We start from the raw sequence: 18044 nt of genomic DNA, 5'->3' as shown, positions 1-18044 counted from the left end.
CAACCCGGCAACTACATGCAGCTCATTCGCTGCCTTCGCACCCTTTCATATTCTGGAAACGCTTCAAACCCAATCAAATAACGCGGATTACAACGGGAACGGTCCGCGGTTCGTCAGCTTATTGCGTTATGTCCGGTTACACAAGGCCGTTGAGCGATATGCAATGCAACCAACCGGTCCGACCCTTTACCCAAATAGCCAACGAGTCGCAATCGACGGCAAAAAATGGCAGAATAGCATATGGAATCTTGGGCTCTTGACGGCGGCGAAAAATTGTTGACGAAGCCTCATTCCGCGTTGATCAATGTGATACGCGTGTGGATGTGTCAACTGAGACATTTATTCCCGGGTTGCCTGTCTTGGCTAGAAGTGTTGTTGTGCCGCATTTTATCCTTATTCGGACAAGGCTCTGACTTGGCAGCTGTAAGGCATTTGTTGAATCAAGTACAATGCATTAGACCGCAGCATGTATGAGCAATCACAGTGAAGTGGAGCATGGAATCTGGATTGGTTTGGAGGTTTGGCAATCACATCTCTTCCGAAGTGGCAAGGTTGTGAGGGTCTGGGAGGTCTCCTTCTCGTCAGTAGTCTCCCATATATCAGGGAAGAAAGTGGGGAATTAGGGTCATTAGTGTATTGATAGTGCAACTGGGACCGTGATGAATTCTTGCGAATTTGTTGCCAGGACCCAGATCAACTCAAGTAGATGTTTTCATGTTCGATCGAAGTAGGACTGGATGAGTGCCTTCATCAAGATCTGAACATTTCCACCAATCAAAGGCACTTCGGCATTATTTCACTTAGTTGGCCTATCAACACTTCAGATCAGGTCCCCGGCTGCAGGTCCCGTGCGACCCACAGTCTTCGGATTGACGCCATGATGAGAGACTGATTTCGACTTTCCAGAACCGGTTTAATTATTGTGCGCTTCAACGACATTTTGCTATGACTAAATTAGCACGAAGTTCCTTTTATTCCATTCGATAAATTCTGGAATGGACAAATTTGTGAATCGAAGACTCTTCAAAGCAACTTGTACAGAGTTACGTTATTGCTTGACCAAATACCCTTGGATCTTGCCTGACACCACACCCGTTCCTCACAATGAGATTCGGATGCATAAATTTCGATGTGCGATCCACCTCAGGTTGATAAAAGAGGACAGACGTTGGTATATATGTGTTTGTCACTGTCTTACAACTAACAGCCCAGACGACGATACGATCTGGGTGCGGATCTTTAAAGGCCTCCCTTTAGATCTTCACACGAAACGCAACAAAGAGAAACGCTCTATTCATATGCGGTATTTGATAGTTGTTTCTCTCAAACTTCGACCGCGAAGCTCCTATATACTCGATATGCGTATCTTACCTGACAAGTCGCAGGAAAACCTCCCACCGCTAACTAACATATGCAAGTAATCGCAGATAACTCCTCGATCCTTAATAATGAACCATGTTTTACCGAACTCACCTATGACACCTTCATATAAATGCATTTCCGTCGCAACAGACTCAAATCTTGACGGCGGCCTCTTTCCGTTATTACCCACTCATGTACGCGTCCCGTGCGCTGCCTGGCTGGTGGTACACAAGCTCGCCGCCCATCAACGCCACACCACTTCGTGGCGTGATCATTCTTCCTGGAAATAACATCCAGGGGCGGTCTTCCAGCGGCAGGTCTTTGAGATCCAGCGGCTCGTCCGTCAGCGCATCTTGAGGCCGGTCGTAGCGCCCCAGGCTCTGCCATGACTCCACGATGAAACTGTCAGCGGTGGCAACAAGGGTATAATCGAGGAGACAGTATTTGCAGTAACCCTTCACTGGCGTTCCCCTCTCTTCAAAAGCAGTTATCAAGTTATAATGGAAACCCAGCGGCGACGAGCTACTGTTGGAGTACCGTCCCCACGAGAGGAACACCAGCCCCCTGAGCGTGTACGTCATGTGTTTACACAAGGTATATCCGTCAACGTCTCCGAGCCATAATCCTGTTCGGTCTGATCTTGGCGCGCATCTGGTCGTTTCCACCCTGGCGTAAAGGATGAACATCCCTCTGATGACTTTGGGGACGATTACTCCTTGCACTCGATTACACCGGCGATGTTCATCCTTCCACTCACATCGGGAGGCTAACTTGTGGCTCTGCAACACCTTGCTGAGTAGTTGACAGTCGACAGCAACCCCGTTATTTTTCATTCTTGTGAGTTTGAGCACCATCTGTATTCGTGAATGATGTATGGGCAAAGCAACCGGTTGCAGTAAGGTTTCCAATCTCGAGGGGACATCCGTAGACTTCATAGCTTGAGACTCAAACGTTGGGCAAGCTTTAGAAATATGGTGAAGCTTCACGCAAAACTCGCAAACCCAATAATGAGGCATTTTCCAGGCGAGGCCAGCGAGAAAGACTCTCGCAGCCTTGCTCATGACCCTCGAAGGGCGTTTCAATTCGAAAAGATTATCCCAGTCCTTCATGTCCGTGCCGATCACCTTCTTTGCGCGTTTGCAGGTATGAGAAAAGAGAAACTTGTCGTGCCATTCGAAGAATTTGGCGATTTCCAGCAGTATCTCGGTGGAGAGTCTGACGAGTCGCGAGCGCTGGATGTCGACGGTGTTCAAAGGCTCTGCCTGTGCAGTATCGTCGAGTTGCTTCATGATTCAAATGATGTTGTTCGAGTCGATAACAGGGTGAAGCAGTGGGTTTGGCTGATGTAGAGGAAAGAGAATGGAGCATTGTGAGGAGCATCCGCATCGAGATTTTCGCCTTAGATATATGTGGCCATGTACCTGTTTGGATTTAACTCCACAATGCGACTTCAGACCAGTCCCAAGACAATGTTTTATAGCGTGAGGACCTTGGTAACTCATGGAGCAATTCCATCGCCTCACAACTCAGAAAACAAGAAAGATGGAGTGTAGGTAAATAAGCTGGTTCATTAAGGAAATAGCAAAATGTCCATACTACAAAGATAAACAGGCAAGGTACGACCGGTTCCTAGAATCTGCCAGCAAGGTGACGTTGTGAACATTGAGACACCATGAGGCGTGTTGAATAATTCAATATCGTCAACTTGGTTATACCTATCAAGAACGAAATTCTTATGCACCACTGCAGCTAAATCATAATTACATTGAGACAATGAACATCAAGCTGCACTGTAAGGAAACTACCATCAAAAATTGACAGAGATACCTGTAGTTTGCGAAGATGATGCTAGCGACGAACCGAAAGACAAATTCATCTCAGCGAGGTTCAGGGCCCAATCAGTCATAGAAATCGCCAAGATTCCCTCTATTTCGTACCAGTACTTCCTCGGACATAGTTGTCGTTTTGTGCTACGCAGTTCAAATACCTACAATTGCAATATGCGCGAGATCATACAGTGTCGTTGATGACTTGAATGCAATCCGTCCTCCAGGACGCCTGCCCTGGAATATTTCCGACCCTCCATCAAATCCGTGATGCGTGAAATACTATCACTGTCTCCGTCTAGATGGCCATGATCTCGGCGCTCATCGCCTTCCATTAAAAGGCGAAAAGACCAGGCGTTCAAGGCTCCAGTACCAACATCTCAACCCACTTTGCTAGCAATACCACACTCAACATCATTTGACTTGGTGAATCATCATTGGTGAATGCCAGTGCTGGCGAGCTGCGACACTCAAAAGCCGTTGCGAAGCTTTCAAGCTTGCATATTGCTCTTATATATTCCATCATCATTCGTCGCGTAGTACCACACCACCAGCTGAATGTAATAAAATACGCTGTTAGTACAGAGTAACCAGCTTAGTTAACAAACGCAGAATACGCGAAGTTTCGTTATTAGACATATCGTTCACGTGAAGCAGCACAGTTCCCACAGAAGCACTGATAACGGTCCAGGGGGCTATGCCGCCTATCATCACCTCACCATCCTTAACTCTCCTGAACATCTCTATCGTTTAGATCCCCCGCGTACCAGTGCCGTCGCAAGTCCTCCTTTCGTTTCCACTGAGCATCGCCATCACAAGGTTACATACATACACTCGATCTCCCGACTCACCGAACACAGCCTCTCATGATTGTCACCTCAGAATCTGGACCAACGCCAACCGAACCGGACTCGTGATCTTCGATCTGGTAAGAACCAAGCTCGCGATGCCAACTTCCGGGAAGATCAATAAAAAGGTAGCTCCCTCCCTCCCTCCCAAACAAATTTAGAAACATATCACCCTCTCTCCCGGTCACCACAGCAATGTCACACCCGCGGACGCCTCCTTTCCCAAGAACCCATCGCCGATCACACGGGAGAAGCTTCGATGGGGCCGCCGAAATGAAGGGAAATTCCCCGACCAGATCCACTGCACCCGTCACCCATCACACACCCGCCTGCCAGCAAAGGCCCCGTTCCATCACTGGCACCTATCGGCAAAAAAAAAAAAAAAAAAAAGCACCTGCTGCCCGCTGCAGCCACGGGGTGCTCGAAAGAGAAAGAGTCATCGTGAACCAAGCCTTACCGACTGCCAGCGCAAGGGGACCATGTCAGGTTGGGCTGCGATGGGAAATTGGGGCCCAAAGAGCTCCTCGCTCGCTCTGGCCCTGTCACCGTCACGATGGATGTTGTCCGTGTTCTTTCTTGCCCTTGCGGCTCTTGCCTGTCGCTCATCAAACACTTTGCTCGTCTACAAGACTTCCCTCCCTCCCCCCTAGACCCGGAAAACATGACCTGTCACATTCCGTTCTGCATCCCCGCCCCGGTCACCAAAGAGAGTTTCGTAGGGGAGCGGGAGAGGGGGCCACGAAAATTCTCACGATGGCTTCATCTCTGTCCGATTCTCAGGACGCGCACACCGCCCGTGATAACACACCACACTGACCGGTGTGCCCGACAAGACACATGCCCAGCGAGAAACAGGCCGGCAACCAAGGGGTTTTTTAACAGGGCACAAATTCAAAAAGAAATGAGAGAGGAACCTGCCATGACACAGCCCCTCGCCCGCAGCCCAGCAACCGCTCTCTACGACGAAGCGCCATGGAATAAGAGTTCACGATGCCATGGCACACACACATACCTACCACCCTTGCCTTCAAGCCGACCTCGAAGAAAAAAAAGAATTCCTGGAAAAGAAAAAGCATAATGTTTCTGGATCTCAGGCCCAGTGGAGCCGCCACCCAAAACCGCGCCGGCATCACGGCCAACATCCCGCGGCCGGCCGCGTGGGGGTCCCAAAGTCCCATCGCCCGAGGGGGGGCATTTAGGGGTGAGGGCAGGGCATGGTAGGGTAGGGGGTGGCAGATTGAGCCCGCCCACGTGTCATGACGGACAAGCATAACCGCCGGACCCTTGCGCTTGCAGCTGTGCACTACCTACCTACCCTTTTGTGAGCCTCTCTCCCTGGACCTGGACTGGATTATTTAGATTCAGCTGTTGCACGCAGCGACTTGCCTGATATCAGGTATCGAGCGGACAAAACGGGCAGTTGATATCGGCGTGAGGTTGTAGGCATTGATCAAACGCTAGGTCTGCAAATGCGCGATGCGAACTCGACGCGCGTTGGAGGCGTTTGATCTTGATTTTTTCACATGTGAACACGAACAAGTTATGGTGTTACTGACAAACGCTGCATCGAACGGCGCGCCGTCAGGTTTTTCCAAAACGCGAGAAACCAAGTCAGAAAGGGGCCGAGTCAGTATTCTTGATAGAAAAGGACCGTCTAGAATGGCAAGCAAAACATTCTTCCGGCTAGCTACTGTAGTGACATCTCACGCCTCTCAGCATGCGTCATGAAAAAAACCGCCTCAGCTTCCCGTTTCACAATTCGCAGGCTTGATGAAAATGACATGCCATCCAATGCAGCAGGAAGAAAGCTTAAACCAGGACACGCAACACGCGAGGGATCTGGCATCTTACGAAGAACGAAGGTACAGAGGATAGATATCCGTCCGTGCAGACCGTACTGTGCTCCCGCGGCGCGCGTCATGCATGAAGCTTGTTCAACCTCCCTCCATCCCAACTCGAGACGTCGGGCAGAAAAAATAAAGCGTAATGGATGAACAAGAAACATTGGACGTGAATCAGACAGCGTAAATTCTAGACCGTCCTTCGAACCGGCTGCAACTTCCGTGGGAAGCTTCTGCGCCCCCCCGGCACGGGAGAGGAGGACGCAATGTGGCCCCGATACCGACGTTGTTTCGACGGACTGTGGTCGGTATGGGATTAGGGATGTTTTGGGCGATTGGGTGAGCAAAAACAGTCTCATTGTCTTTATTTTTGGCCACTTGGGGGTTCTGGCAATGACTTTTTTGGAATTGGAGTTTTGTGCGGACCCTCCTTGACCTTCGTTTTGCCATTATCTGTTTCGCGGCTCTCTTACATGTTGCGATGACAGTGGTATGTGAGAATTTGGCTGGACACAAGGAAAAAAAAAAAAGAAAAAGTCGCGGGCCCCGGCTCTTTTGCTTTAACCCAACCCTTCCATGTCCTCAAACCGCCCCTGTCGAAAGTTTGGACATCCCATGCGCACATCACGACCGGGCTGAGATTGGCAGCTGCGCAGGGTTTATCTCAAAAAAAATAAAGGGTGTGCGAGTGTGTGCGTGGTTCATTTCTCCTTTGGCTGAACGTGGTGGAGCTCAGGAGCGGGAACGAGCGCAGCGAGTCCTTGGGGGCGGGATGGCCGGTATGAAATTTTGATATTGGATGGATCCCGCTCTTGGTGGAATTTGAAAAACTTCACGATCATGAGGACAGGCAGAAGAGTCATCTCAGTGTTTTCCCACCTCCCCAAATTGCGATGTGAGAAAGAGGCAGTTGGAAGCCCTCTGGGATCCGTTTGTGGTGTCACCTCTTCACACTTGAGAGCGACAGAGGGACCCCCTTCCTGTGTGGTAAGGGCTCTTGCAACCGCAGATATGCATCCGCTTCGGCTCTCCGTACCGAATGCAGCTTAATGGATGTTTTGACACTTCAGCGAAGCGGAGAGGGGGAGGTAGAGAGAGAAGGCTGGATGGGAATTGGGGCCCCGGGGGCGAAAAAGTGGTGGGCTAGAAAGCCTAGAAAGTGGTGAATCTCCATTGTGATGGTGGAGGCTGCGCGTTCCCGCATCTATGGTGACCTGAAAGATGGATGTGAGAGGGAGAAATTATGGAGTTTGAGACCCGGGACTTCCCAATTAGGCAACCCGAGGGGTGAGGGAAGGGTTGGAGGGAGGACGAGGGGCACGGCCGCCGGAGGATGTGATTTTTTCTTGTCTATCACACGGATGAGCGAGACATCCAGCTGGAACGGTCGATAAATCCACTCCTCGGTGGATTTCTCTCTTTCGCTCTTGGGCACGGGTACGCGGGTAAAGGGTCTTACTGGTATCTCCGGGTTGGTGGTTTTTTGTATCAGCTTTCTCGGGCTGCGGCCGCGGAGTTTTGGAGAAACTTTTGGAGACGATGGGGACCGCGATGAGGGGAACCACTTTAACAGTTGAGGCTCAGGAAGACTAGCGTTCTAGAACTGCCCTTTTTTGAGACCGGCGAGTAGTTCGAAACTGTTTTGGGAAGAGGTTGAGGAGAGGGGACATCCCTGGAGGGCTTGTGCGAGATGAGTCCGTTAGAACCGTGACGGGTTTGAGGTCGATGGTTGGTTAGAAGGTCTTGCTACTCTCAAAGAAAAGAGTCCGGCTCCGGTGTCCCGGGCGGCACGGGAGGGCGACGGAACTTTGATGGTTGGCGTTTGGATGAGATTGGGCGCAATTTAGGACGTTGGTGGCGGCATTGATTGATGGCCCCGACACGGCCGCAGCGTGCACCGCACCGCACCGACCGGCGGGCACATGGACGGGTGCCAGCGGGTAGCTCAATGTTTGGATAGGGGGGCTAGGGATGAACAAGACGCTGTTGTTCACTGCCTCGCTCAGGATAGAAACATCGTGGACGAGGAATACGGGCGTTACTCGTGCCACGCCCCCACTTTTTGGGTTTTCAGCAAGCCTCGATCTGCAAAGCAGGTGCTTATAAGCTATACAAAAAGACTACCTAAACGAAAAGTACGATAATATATTAATTAAACTAAGTGCGTTTTAACTACCTTTTATTATAAGTTATTTCTAAAATTTCTATTAGTTTAAATCTCTTAAATATTCTAAATACTTTAGTAATCTTTATAGCTTCTATATATTATTTTTAGTTAAGTTTAACTTATTTCTCTTTAGCTACTTTTATTAGTCTTTAGGCTTTTTCTGCAGCTATTTTTTTATTATAAGCTATTATTTAATATCTTCAAACTGTAATAAAGATCCCTCTTAATTATAAAGTTTTATTTTTTACTCTAGTAGTATACTTGATATACTTCTTCTATAAAGCAAATATAGCTTAAGTTATCTTTAGTTTATATAAACTATAAACTATAAAATAAAGCTTTATATATAAAGCGTTATATATTAGTTTATATGTTATTAAAGATCTATAAATAACCTAAAGCTATATTTAAGAAGTTATTAATAATAATATTAAGCTTCTTATAAGTTATAAAAGTATTAAAAAGTAACAAATATTATCTTTTATTATCTGTTTCAAGTAGAAGTATATATAGTAGTAAAAGTATTCCTTAATATATTAATACTTTATTTAGCACTTTTTAAAGATTATATAAGTAAATATTAATCTCTCTAAAGTTTAGGAGAATAGTTATAACTTTAAATATTTCCTTTTTAATATTTTAAATAAAGTTAAAGAACTCTAACTTTATAATATAAGTATAACTATTTTAAATAATAGTATTAATAGCTTTTAAGTAGTAATACTTAAGTAGCTAAAAGATTATAATGTTAAATAGCTATATAATATATATAAAGTATAATAAAAAGCTGAAAAGTATAATTCTATTCTCTTTATAATACTTAATAAACTAAATAGTATAATAAAAGCTATAGTTGTTAAAGAGGAGTAATTAATATATTCTAACTATATACGTTTTAGTATATATATTAAAATAATATATCTAATTAAGAGTAAGCTAGTTATTTATATAGCTAGATAAAAAGACTTTAATTATAATATCTTTATATATCTCTTTAATATTATATTATTAGCTTATATACTTATTATTGTTAAAAATAAAAAAGGTTAATATTATTTAACTATTAATAGAGATAACTTTCACTGTTATAGTAGACTTTTAATTAGTCAGAATAGTAAAGTAATAATCTCTCTTCTTCTTAGTTATTACTATTATATCTTTATTAATATTAATCTTAAAACTTATTTTATCTATATTTTAGATATTAATAAGGATAATATTATACTATTAACTATAGAATATACTTTAGCTTAATAAACTATTTATTAATTATATTAATTCTTTTAGCCTTCTCTCTCTCTATATTAAGTATATAATCTTTTATATAGAAAAAGCTATAATATTTAGTAAATTTTAATACTTGGTTAACGCTAATATATAATATATTATCTTCTAGACGTATTACTTTATATAAAAGTAAGTTAGTAATATCTTAAATAAGGTTAATATAAACTCTAAAGTTTATATAGTTAAGGTAGTTAATAACTTAATATATATAATAATTACTTATTCTTAAGCTTAAAATAACTTAGTATTAATATTTTTATAGCTTATTACAGAGCTATAGCTTTAAATATAATAATATAGCTATTGATATAGTATATTAAATATCTTTACTACCTTTAGGGTTAATAACTCTAAGTTAATAGTAATAGTATTAATAGCCTCTTAAATATATATTTCTAAGTTAGTACTAGTATTAGGTATTAGGCTAGTTCATAGTGGAATAAAAATCAAAATTATAATTTCTTTGTTATTATATAAGGGGTTTTTTTGTATAGCTTGTGAGCACCCGCTTCGCAGGTCGAGGCTTGCTGAAAACCCAAAAAGTGGGGGCGTGGCACGAGAACGCGTTTCCTTCTCTTAGGTGAAGTTACTGCGTAGTATGTATGATGGAAATGTGGTCCGGTCAAGATCGTATCAGGGACGGCGGGATGAGACGCGGCGGTAGGTTCCCGGGTGTCTTTCCGGTAGGGAGAGACGGTGGGGGGTCGTAGTGTAGCCAAGCAGCGAATGTGATTTTCATCAAGAGAGTGAACTCAATGTCGGATCACCATTTCCCTGGTTTCTGACAGCGCGCCCGTTCATGTGATAGTGGGGTCCGTGTTACGTCGTTGAGCATGTTTGTTGCGGTGTCGTCGTCGACGTCGTCGTCGTTGTCCAGTGAGACACGTCGTGCAGAGCCTCGAATGCTTAGTGCCCCCGAAGAACCGAACGGCGGTGTTTCGCTGTCACAGCCGATTACGCGAAACGCTCGATTCGGGCGTTGACGCTGACGCAGAGACAGCGACTGGTGAAAGTGAAAACAGGTTGGCGGGTGTCTGGACAGACGGGTGGGTGGTGCTACGTCATGTCTCGCAGCGCCATCGCGCCGCGCCCGCCGCCGCAGCAGGTCGCAGGTCGCAGGCGGGAAGCAAGGCAAGGCAAGATTGTGCTGTCTTGTTCGTTACCGCCGCACCGGTGGTTCGGGACCCGACCAGGAGCAGCGGTTCAGACGCGCGAGCGAGAGAAGAAAGGGTGTGTAAGGAGGGAATGGGCAGGCTTCAGCGGTCCCTCTCGCCAGGTTCCGTTGTTCGGATGTTGGGCCCGGGAGACTCAGATCGGCTGCGCCACCAGGGCACCCCCCTCCCCCTGGGCCCTTGGATTTGGCAGGGGCAGGAATGGGCCAGGGGACTGCCCTGATTGAGAGGTTGAAGGGCCCTGAAGCTAGCAGGGGATGGGCATGCGATTGGCAGCTTGGCTGGCCAAAGTCATGCGAAGATGACAATTTGGAGGGGTTTGTTTTGTGAGTGAGGGACTGAATTTCTGCAGCGGTGTTCTGATGTGCGCTGAGGTGAGTGAGACGGGACGGGCGGGATGATACTATGACACATGGCTGTCAAATTTCGATGGCCGATTATGTGTGGTTAGGATCAAAAAGGCCATGACGGAGCCTCATGCGTGAGTGGCGTAAAGCGTGAAAAACTCGGGGGACACCAAGAGAAGAAATGCAGCGAAAAACTGTCGACAGGAATGAGCCAAGGGGCGGATGGCGAACATGTCGTTATCTGAATCGGCCCTACGGGACAGCGATTCGCATGCGAGATGGCATCTAGTGTATCAGTCAATATCTGCTATCTGAGGTAGGGCAGCCGCCGACCGGGTGCTTCACACCCTCTCTTGCGCGGCTTTAGCCTCAAAAGAGCGTGCCATCCACACACCACACCCCCTTTCCGCCGGTGACGGGTTGAGCTAGCAGCGGGAGCCACTGTGAACGGCGTAGGATAGCGCAGCCAGATAGATCCCGCCAGCGCGGTCGGTTTGTTGAGGGAACCACGGACACCGACCGCGAACATGGGAGTATGGAAGAGTTGGGACGGACTGGCTTGGATTTGGCTTGGCTCTTTGGTAGAGTTTTCAGTTGCGCCGACAGGGCTACCGTAGTTTGGGAATAAGTGGCAGGGAGCTCTGGGCGCGGTTTGACGAGTTTTTCTTGCTGTTGCGGCGAAGAGTGTTTGTAATGGTGTTTGGGCCGGCCATTGGCTACCGGTCGGCGGTTTCTTCAACAGCGCAGAGGCGAGAGCTCTCAGCTCGGGGCCTCGGACGGCTGTGTCGTCGGGGAACCCTTCGTGTCGCATTGAGGATGGACCTTGGGTGAGCTATCTTGAGGTCAGAATAATGGGTAATTGATTTGTTCACCTCACCTTGGATGTATCGACGATTGGCAGTGTCAGCTCAGGCCACGATCTCTCTTGGTCTCGGTCTCGTATTGTTTCGTCCTACTCATCTCTTCTGTGACCTGTTTCCTGTGGCCTGAAGGTCGTGCTAGTTCACCTCAGGTGAGGGCAGACTACAACGCCAACACCAACAACAGACCGACCTTCGATACGGGCGATAACGCACGACATGGAATTCCACCGCATGTCTTGGTCGAGGCACGTGTACGCCGAGACGGCAGCGCGAGTAGCGGGGGACGGTCTGCAGCGCAGGCAAGAAATGGCAATGATGGGCACCGTAGCGCGGACAGCTCAGCAGAGCTACTGCTTGGCTCAGCGCAGGGTGTTCTGATGGCATGGGGGTCAACCGTCACGGTGAGTGAGTGCCCGTGGACAATCAATCCAATGTGCAGTGCGTGTGTTTGGCAGACGGGAGTCGGGATGGGTGATGGCGGCATGGCATGGCATTGCATGGCATGTTGGTGGGAAGAAGAGGAGGAGGGGTGTCTATTGGAAAGAACTGTGAACCTGTGAAGGCGCTGAGACAGGCACAGAGGCAAGGTACGTACATCCGGAAGAAAGGTACGTACCTTACTCGGAAGAGAGTTGGTCGATGCAGGGGCGCCGTTCGCCGTGACAGCAACCACTTCAGTGCTCTCACAGGCTACTGCCAGGCCAAGGGAAACCGCCGTGAATCAAGCCGTCCACTGCTTGACGGCGTCTCCCAACGTGATAGGCGTCGTCGATAGGGGTTTCTGCGGCTGGTTCCACTGTTTCCTCCTTCTAGCGGCAAGGGAAAACCTTCTACCAGCACTTGCCTCCCTCCATCAGGTATTGCCTCTTGTTCTGTCCGCCCAGTCCAGTCATTGCCTCTTGTCCCAAGCTGTTTAATCAGCAAATGTATCTATGTACCGATGTACCGATGTACCCAGGTATCTTTATTCAATATCTGTTCCTGCCACAAACAATGCACACTGCACACACAAATGGACATCCATACCAGATACACACCACACCACAGATAACCAGACACATACACAGCAAAGTTCAACCACCATCGTCGACTTGCTCACTCGCTCCACTTCTCTCTGACGACTGCTGTGGACCCTCGTGTTTTTTTCACTCTTGCCTTCGCCTTTCTTTCTCACACTTTGTGATTCCTGACCTCTGGGACCCGCCAGCCGCTCCTAGTCACCCAAGCCCGTCTCCCCTCCCGCCCCTCCTTGGCCACGCCCATGACGGACAAGGCAGGCCGACGACAGGACGAGACCTTGCGCGACAGGGAATGGCGTGGGTGGTGGACATGGGGGCGTGGGCGATGGAGTTTTTCGATGGAGTCCACTACCATCATCACCACCACTAGGCACCACAAGACGTGATGGAGTCGTCCGCTACCCTACCTGGGGTCCATGGTCGAGGTCGAGGTCGCTCATCGAACACGCTTCAGCACTGAGCTGGTCCCGACCAGGAGCCATGCGGATTCTTGCGTGATAAGAAGAATGCCGTCCAACCTCGCCAAGTCTCTACCAAAATTGTACAGAGTATCCATCCATGTAGCTCAGGTACATAGACACACACCTTGACGACGCACTCACTCGGGACGAGAAACACCAAGCAGTCCCCGTGGATCTTGCCTTGGGCCCTCCGTTGTCTGTGTGATTCTCGACTGGAGCTGGAGCTGGAGCATTTGCACCAGCTTGCTTGCTTGCTCCATCGTCTAGCTTCTTCCCCGTCCCTTCCCTCTTCTTTTTGCCATTCATTACGTCCCATCTCTCCGCCCCTTCCGCCTGTCTGTTTCTCAGCTTCTCCGTCCTGTCTCCATTGATCATCCCCTCCTCCCCTCTCTCTCCCTCTACCTCTACCTCTATCTACCTTGCCTCCTGCCCACGAACTACCTCTACCTACATCCTCCTCCCACCACCCACGATCCCATTTCTCTTTCCCTTCACACGATGATCACTCCTGCTGCACGTAACCGCTACCGCCGCGAAGTCCACTGAACGAACGAGCGCCGTGCCTTCTACCCGCAAGCACGTACAAGCAAGCACTGGACCTACACGCACCTCTCGTCAGGTACACACCGACCCCGACCGAGACCAATTACACCACACCGAACGAACCGAGTCCGACTTCCCGTCTGTCCAAACGGCATCAACCCGCCCGCTAGCTTTGTTATTACCCGCATCCGCAGCAACCTCAATTTATCTTGCGTTGTGCATTCGTACTCTTGTCCACGGAAATCTTAATCGAATCAGACCACAACAGCATCCCAACGGCCACGCCGGCGCCGATCCCTTTCTATTTTCGGTACCATGTCGGCGCCCGCGGCGAATCAAGACCCCGGGCAATCGAGCTCCAGCAGCTCCAACCCGTCTCCCCAACCCGCCGCTTCTCCCTTCGCCGACCCTTCACCACCGCAACAAGCTCAAAACCAGCAGCAGGATAAGCTCCATACGCCGCCGTTGCTGAATCCTCAACAAGCAAACGTCCCCTCGGCCAAGAAGGAGAAGAAGCGTGTTGGCTTTCACGGCGACGACAGACCGCCCAGTATTGTAGTTGGCGACGACTATTTCTCGCAGAACATGTCTCCTGAGGGCCCCGACACCAATCCGTTTGCTACTCCCCGACGAGATGTGCCTGAGGGCGCTCCGGACGCCGGCGAGCTGCGTCGTGCTTTGACCCAGGTCCTCATCTCAGAAGGTCAGGAGGAGGCCGGCCCCTCGGATACCCTGCGCCGCCCCCGGCCAGTATTGCGCCGTAACACCAGCTACGATGCCCCGGAGGAGCGGGAAAAGGCCGACGCCGCCGAGCGCAGTGCCGGCGAGCGTCAGCAACGCTCCGGGCTCGAGGCCCGTCAACGTGCCGACAGACTGGCCGTCAGTGTCGAGAACTACTCGTCCCCGCCCTCGCGCAGGAATTCTCTCGACATGGCCAACAACCCCTTCAGTGACGAGACCGATGAGGACCTCGATCGCGTTGGAGGATTGAGCACTGGAGTACAGGCGCCCAACAACTCGCGCCGCGCAGTACGAAACCGTCCCAGGAAGAACTCCCACCTGGCTGCAGAGAACCTTGTCAGGTCCCACACTCAACGCCAGAAGAGAGGAAGAGGCCAGCCCAACGATTACTTGAAGTATGCACCTCCGGCTGGTGCCCGCTCTGGAACAGCAACGCCCACCAACGAGCAGTCATATGCTCATGATTACGTTCCTCCGCCCAAGCAATACCATGGCGGAATCTTGTCATCGCTGCTCAAGCTGTACAACGAGAATGGCAGCGGTGGGAGTAGCGGCCTCAACACTCCCGGAGGCACTACTCCGAACCACTCGCCCCCCGGATCCAAGCCGCCATCTGCCCCAACCTCCGCACCACCCTCCGCGCCGCCGTCGGCCCCCGGGTCCCCACGCCCGTCTCGGCCAAGCAGCGGCCTCTTCAGCTACCACAAGCAGCAAGGATCTAGGTCGTCCATGGCCCTCACGGAGCTGCTTAAGTCGTCCTCCGCCATGATGGGTCCTGGCTCAAGTGCCTTCTCAGCTGGCTTCACCGAGAAGATCAAGCAAGACGCACCCAAGCCTAAGAAGAAGAAGTCCGGCTGGGGCGCGTCTTCGCCTAAGAGCAGATCTGACGATAAGATCAGGATCACCAAGCACATTGCCCAGATCCTTTCCCGGCATAAGTATCTGGTTAAGTTGTGCAGGGCTTTGATGATGTACGGTGCCCCGACTCATCGTTTGGAAGAGTACATGAAGATGTCGGCCCGCGTTCTGGAGATCGAGGGCCAGTTCTTGTACATCCCTGGCTGCATGATCATCAGCTTCGACGACAGTGCTACGCACACCACGGAGGTCAAGATTGTGCGCTCTGCCCACGGTGTCGATCTCGGCAAGCTTCGCGACACGCACCACGTATACAAGCTCGTTGTCCACGACCTCATTAGTGCCGACGAAGCAACAGTCAGGCTGGATGCGATTATAGGTCGCAACTCCAAGTACCCCAGATGGGTGCGCGTACTGACATTCGGCTTCGCGAGCGCTTGTGTGGCTCCCTTCGCCTTCTCCGGTCGGTTCATTGACCTCCCCATCGCCTGGGTTCTGGGCGTTCTGGTGGGATACATGCAGCTGTACATGGCACCTAGCAATGAACTGTACGCCAACGTATTCGAGATCACCGCTTCCATCTTGACGTCTTTCCTGGCCCGCGCTTTCGGCTCTATCAACAACGGTTCAATCTTTTGCTTCTCGGCTCTAGCTCAAAGCTCCATTGCCCTGATTTTGCCAGGTTACATGGTGCTGTGCAGTTCTCTGGAGCTCCAGAGCCACAACCTTGTCGCTGGTAGTGTTCGAATGGTTTACGCCATGATTTACACACTCTTTCTTGGCTACGGTACCACCATAGGAACAGCACTCTACGGCATGATTGACAGACACGCCGAATCACGAACGACGTGCGAGAATCCCCTTAACAGGCAATGGTACCTTCTGTTCGTTCCGGCATTCACACTGTGCCTCTGCATCATCAACGGCGCGAAGTGGAAGCAGATGCCTGTCATGATCGCCATCTCCCTCGCCGGATTCCTCGTCAACAACTATTCGTCGGACTTCTTCGTGGGCAATGCCCAGATTTCGAACATGCTGGGCGCCCTGACGGTCGGCTTGCTCGCCAACCTCTACTCTCGCCTCGGTCGCCACGCCCACAACAAGTGGCTCGACTTCCTCGACTGGTTCGACGTGCGCATCAAGCCTCGCTTCGTTAGCAGCAGCCGTCGCCACAACGAGTACCAGATGTCGGGCCACAACAACGGTATCCACACCCCCGATGAGTCGGCCCCGACAACGCCAACTTCCACTACGTTTGCGGACCCAGAGAAGCCCACGGAAGGAGGAGAACCTGCCAAGCGGACGCGCACCATTGGATATGGCTTGGCTGCGGCGGCTATGTTGCCCGCAATTTTCGTGCAAGTGCCCAGTGGTCTTGCTGCTGGTGGATCCCTTCTTGCAGGAGTGACGTCAGCGGATCAGATCACGAATAATAACGGCACGACGGTCGACGCGTCCAACATCAACAACTCTGCATTCGACGTCCTGCTCAGTGTTATTCAAGTCGCCATTGGTATCACCGTGGGACTATTCCTGAGCGCTCTCATGGTCTATCCCCTCGGCAAGCGACGCAGCGGTCTGCTCAGTTTCTAGAGGGAACCTCCGCTCAGTTTGGAGGAGAAGCTAAGGGCAACAGACCCTGACGAGGTTCTGGACGTGGACGAGTTCGGGAATGTTTTCCTTTTCCAAGAAGAAGAGGAGGAGGAGGAGGAGGATCCTTTCCCTGAATACACAGTTACAAGATCGAGAAGAACGGTAGCGATGGCTGTTTGAAGCCCAGCAAGCGAGGTTCATGTCGGCAAAGATTCACATTGTCGAAGCGCTTCATGGCCTTGTGTCATTTTTTTTATTGGAGTGGGCGGACGGCGATTTGGAAACATTGTGTCGGAGTATAGAGGTCCAGAACAGGAAATAGAAAAGCGAGTATTGGTTTGGGTAATGGGTGTTGGGGGGACTATTCATAACGAGTGTTTCTTTTGTTCAGATCAGGCATTGGCGCAACAGGCATGAACAGGCTACGGAAAGGCACAGGTAACGACTTTTGAGCGCTCGTATGCATTAACAGGCGGCGGCGAGCACTGAAGAAACATGATGTATTGTCATAGAGATAGACAGACTTAGAAGACCCAGAGATGGGCGTGTAACATCATTATGCACACAACCTTTTGCCCAAATCATTGCAAGACTTTCTCCATTTGACACAGCCTTGTTGCAAGCACGCGTGAATGATTGAAGCCCCTGCCAGCAACTTTGGAGCTGCGACCAACGCCGGGCGTCTACGTGCGCAACCTGGAAGTATTCTAGGACAAAGTCCTACGGGTGGCAGTCCAAGTCCTGCCGGATCTCGGCATCCCCAGCTGCAGGGGTGCGGCCACCTCACCAACGACAATCTTCCAACTGCGCCACCAACAAAACACACGACCTTCCTGTTCAAGACCTGGAGGACTGCCCAGCTTCAGTCAAACGAGATGGTTATAAATATGAAGGCTTGGCGCGTTGGTCTGGTGTTTTACTCTCATCGTTGTCGTCCATTCTTTTGGAACGGCAAGTGGCGGGGAGGCGGAGGCGGAGGCGATGGATGCGAGGGTTAGTGTGGGGATGGCGGGGGCGGGGGCGTTTCCGGGGGATGTGGTTGTTATCACGGCGGAGAGGGACCGGCTTGCGGCTGAGGGGGAGAGGTTTGCGGCGGGGATTGGAGGGGGTGGGAGG

At 50.1% G+C, this 18044-nt stretch overlaps 1 protein-coding gene across 1 annotated transcript; it reads left to right on the top strand.

Annotated features, from left to right (window-relative positions):
- Nucleotides 1-14051: 14051 nt before the first annotated feature.
- Nucleotides 14052-17108, top strand: COL26b_007083 (uncharacterized protein; the record flags this gene model as incomplete). The annotated part of the gene is made up of 2 exons (XM_053179888.1): nucleotides 14052-16920; nucleotides 16972-17108. 2 exons carry the CDS (start codon nucleotides 14052-14054, stop codon nucleotides 17106-17108), a joined length of 3006 nt encoding a protein of 1001 aa, XP_053036096.1.
- Between the last annotated feature and the right edge of the window lie 936 nt (nucleotides 17109-18044).

This window comes from Colletotrichum chrysophilum (genome assembly GCF_026319265.1).
Source record: "Colletotrichum chrysophilum strain AFK26 chromosome Unknown scaffold_56, whole genome shotgun sequence".
NCBI lineage: Eukaryota > Fungi > Ascomycota > Sordariomycetes > Glomerellales > Glomerellaceae > Colletotrichum > Colletotrichum chrysophilum.
This window is presented reverse-complemented; position numbering and strand designations above follow the sequence as displayed.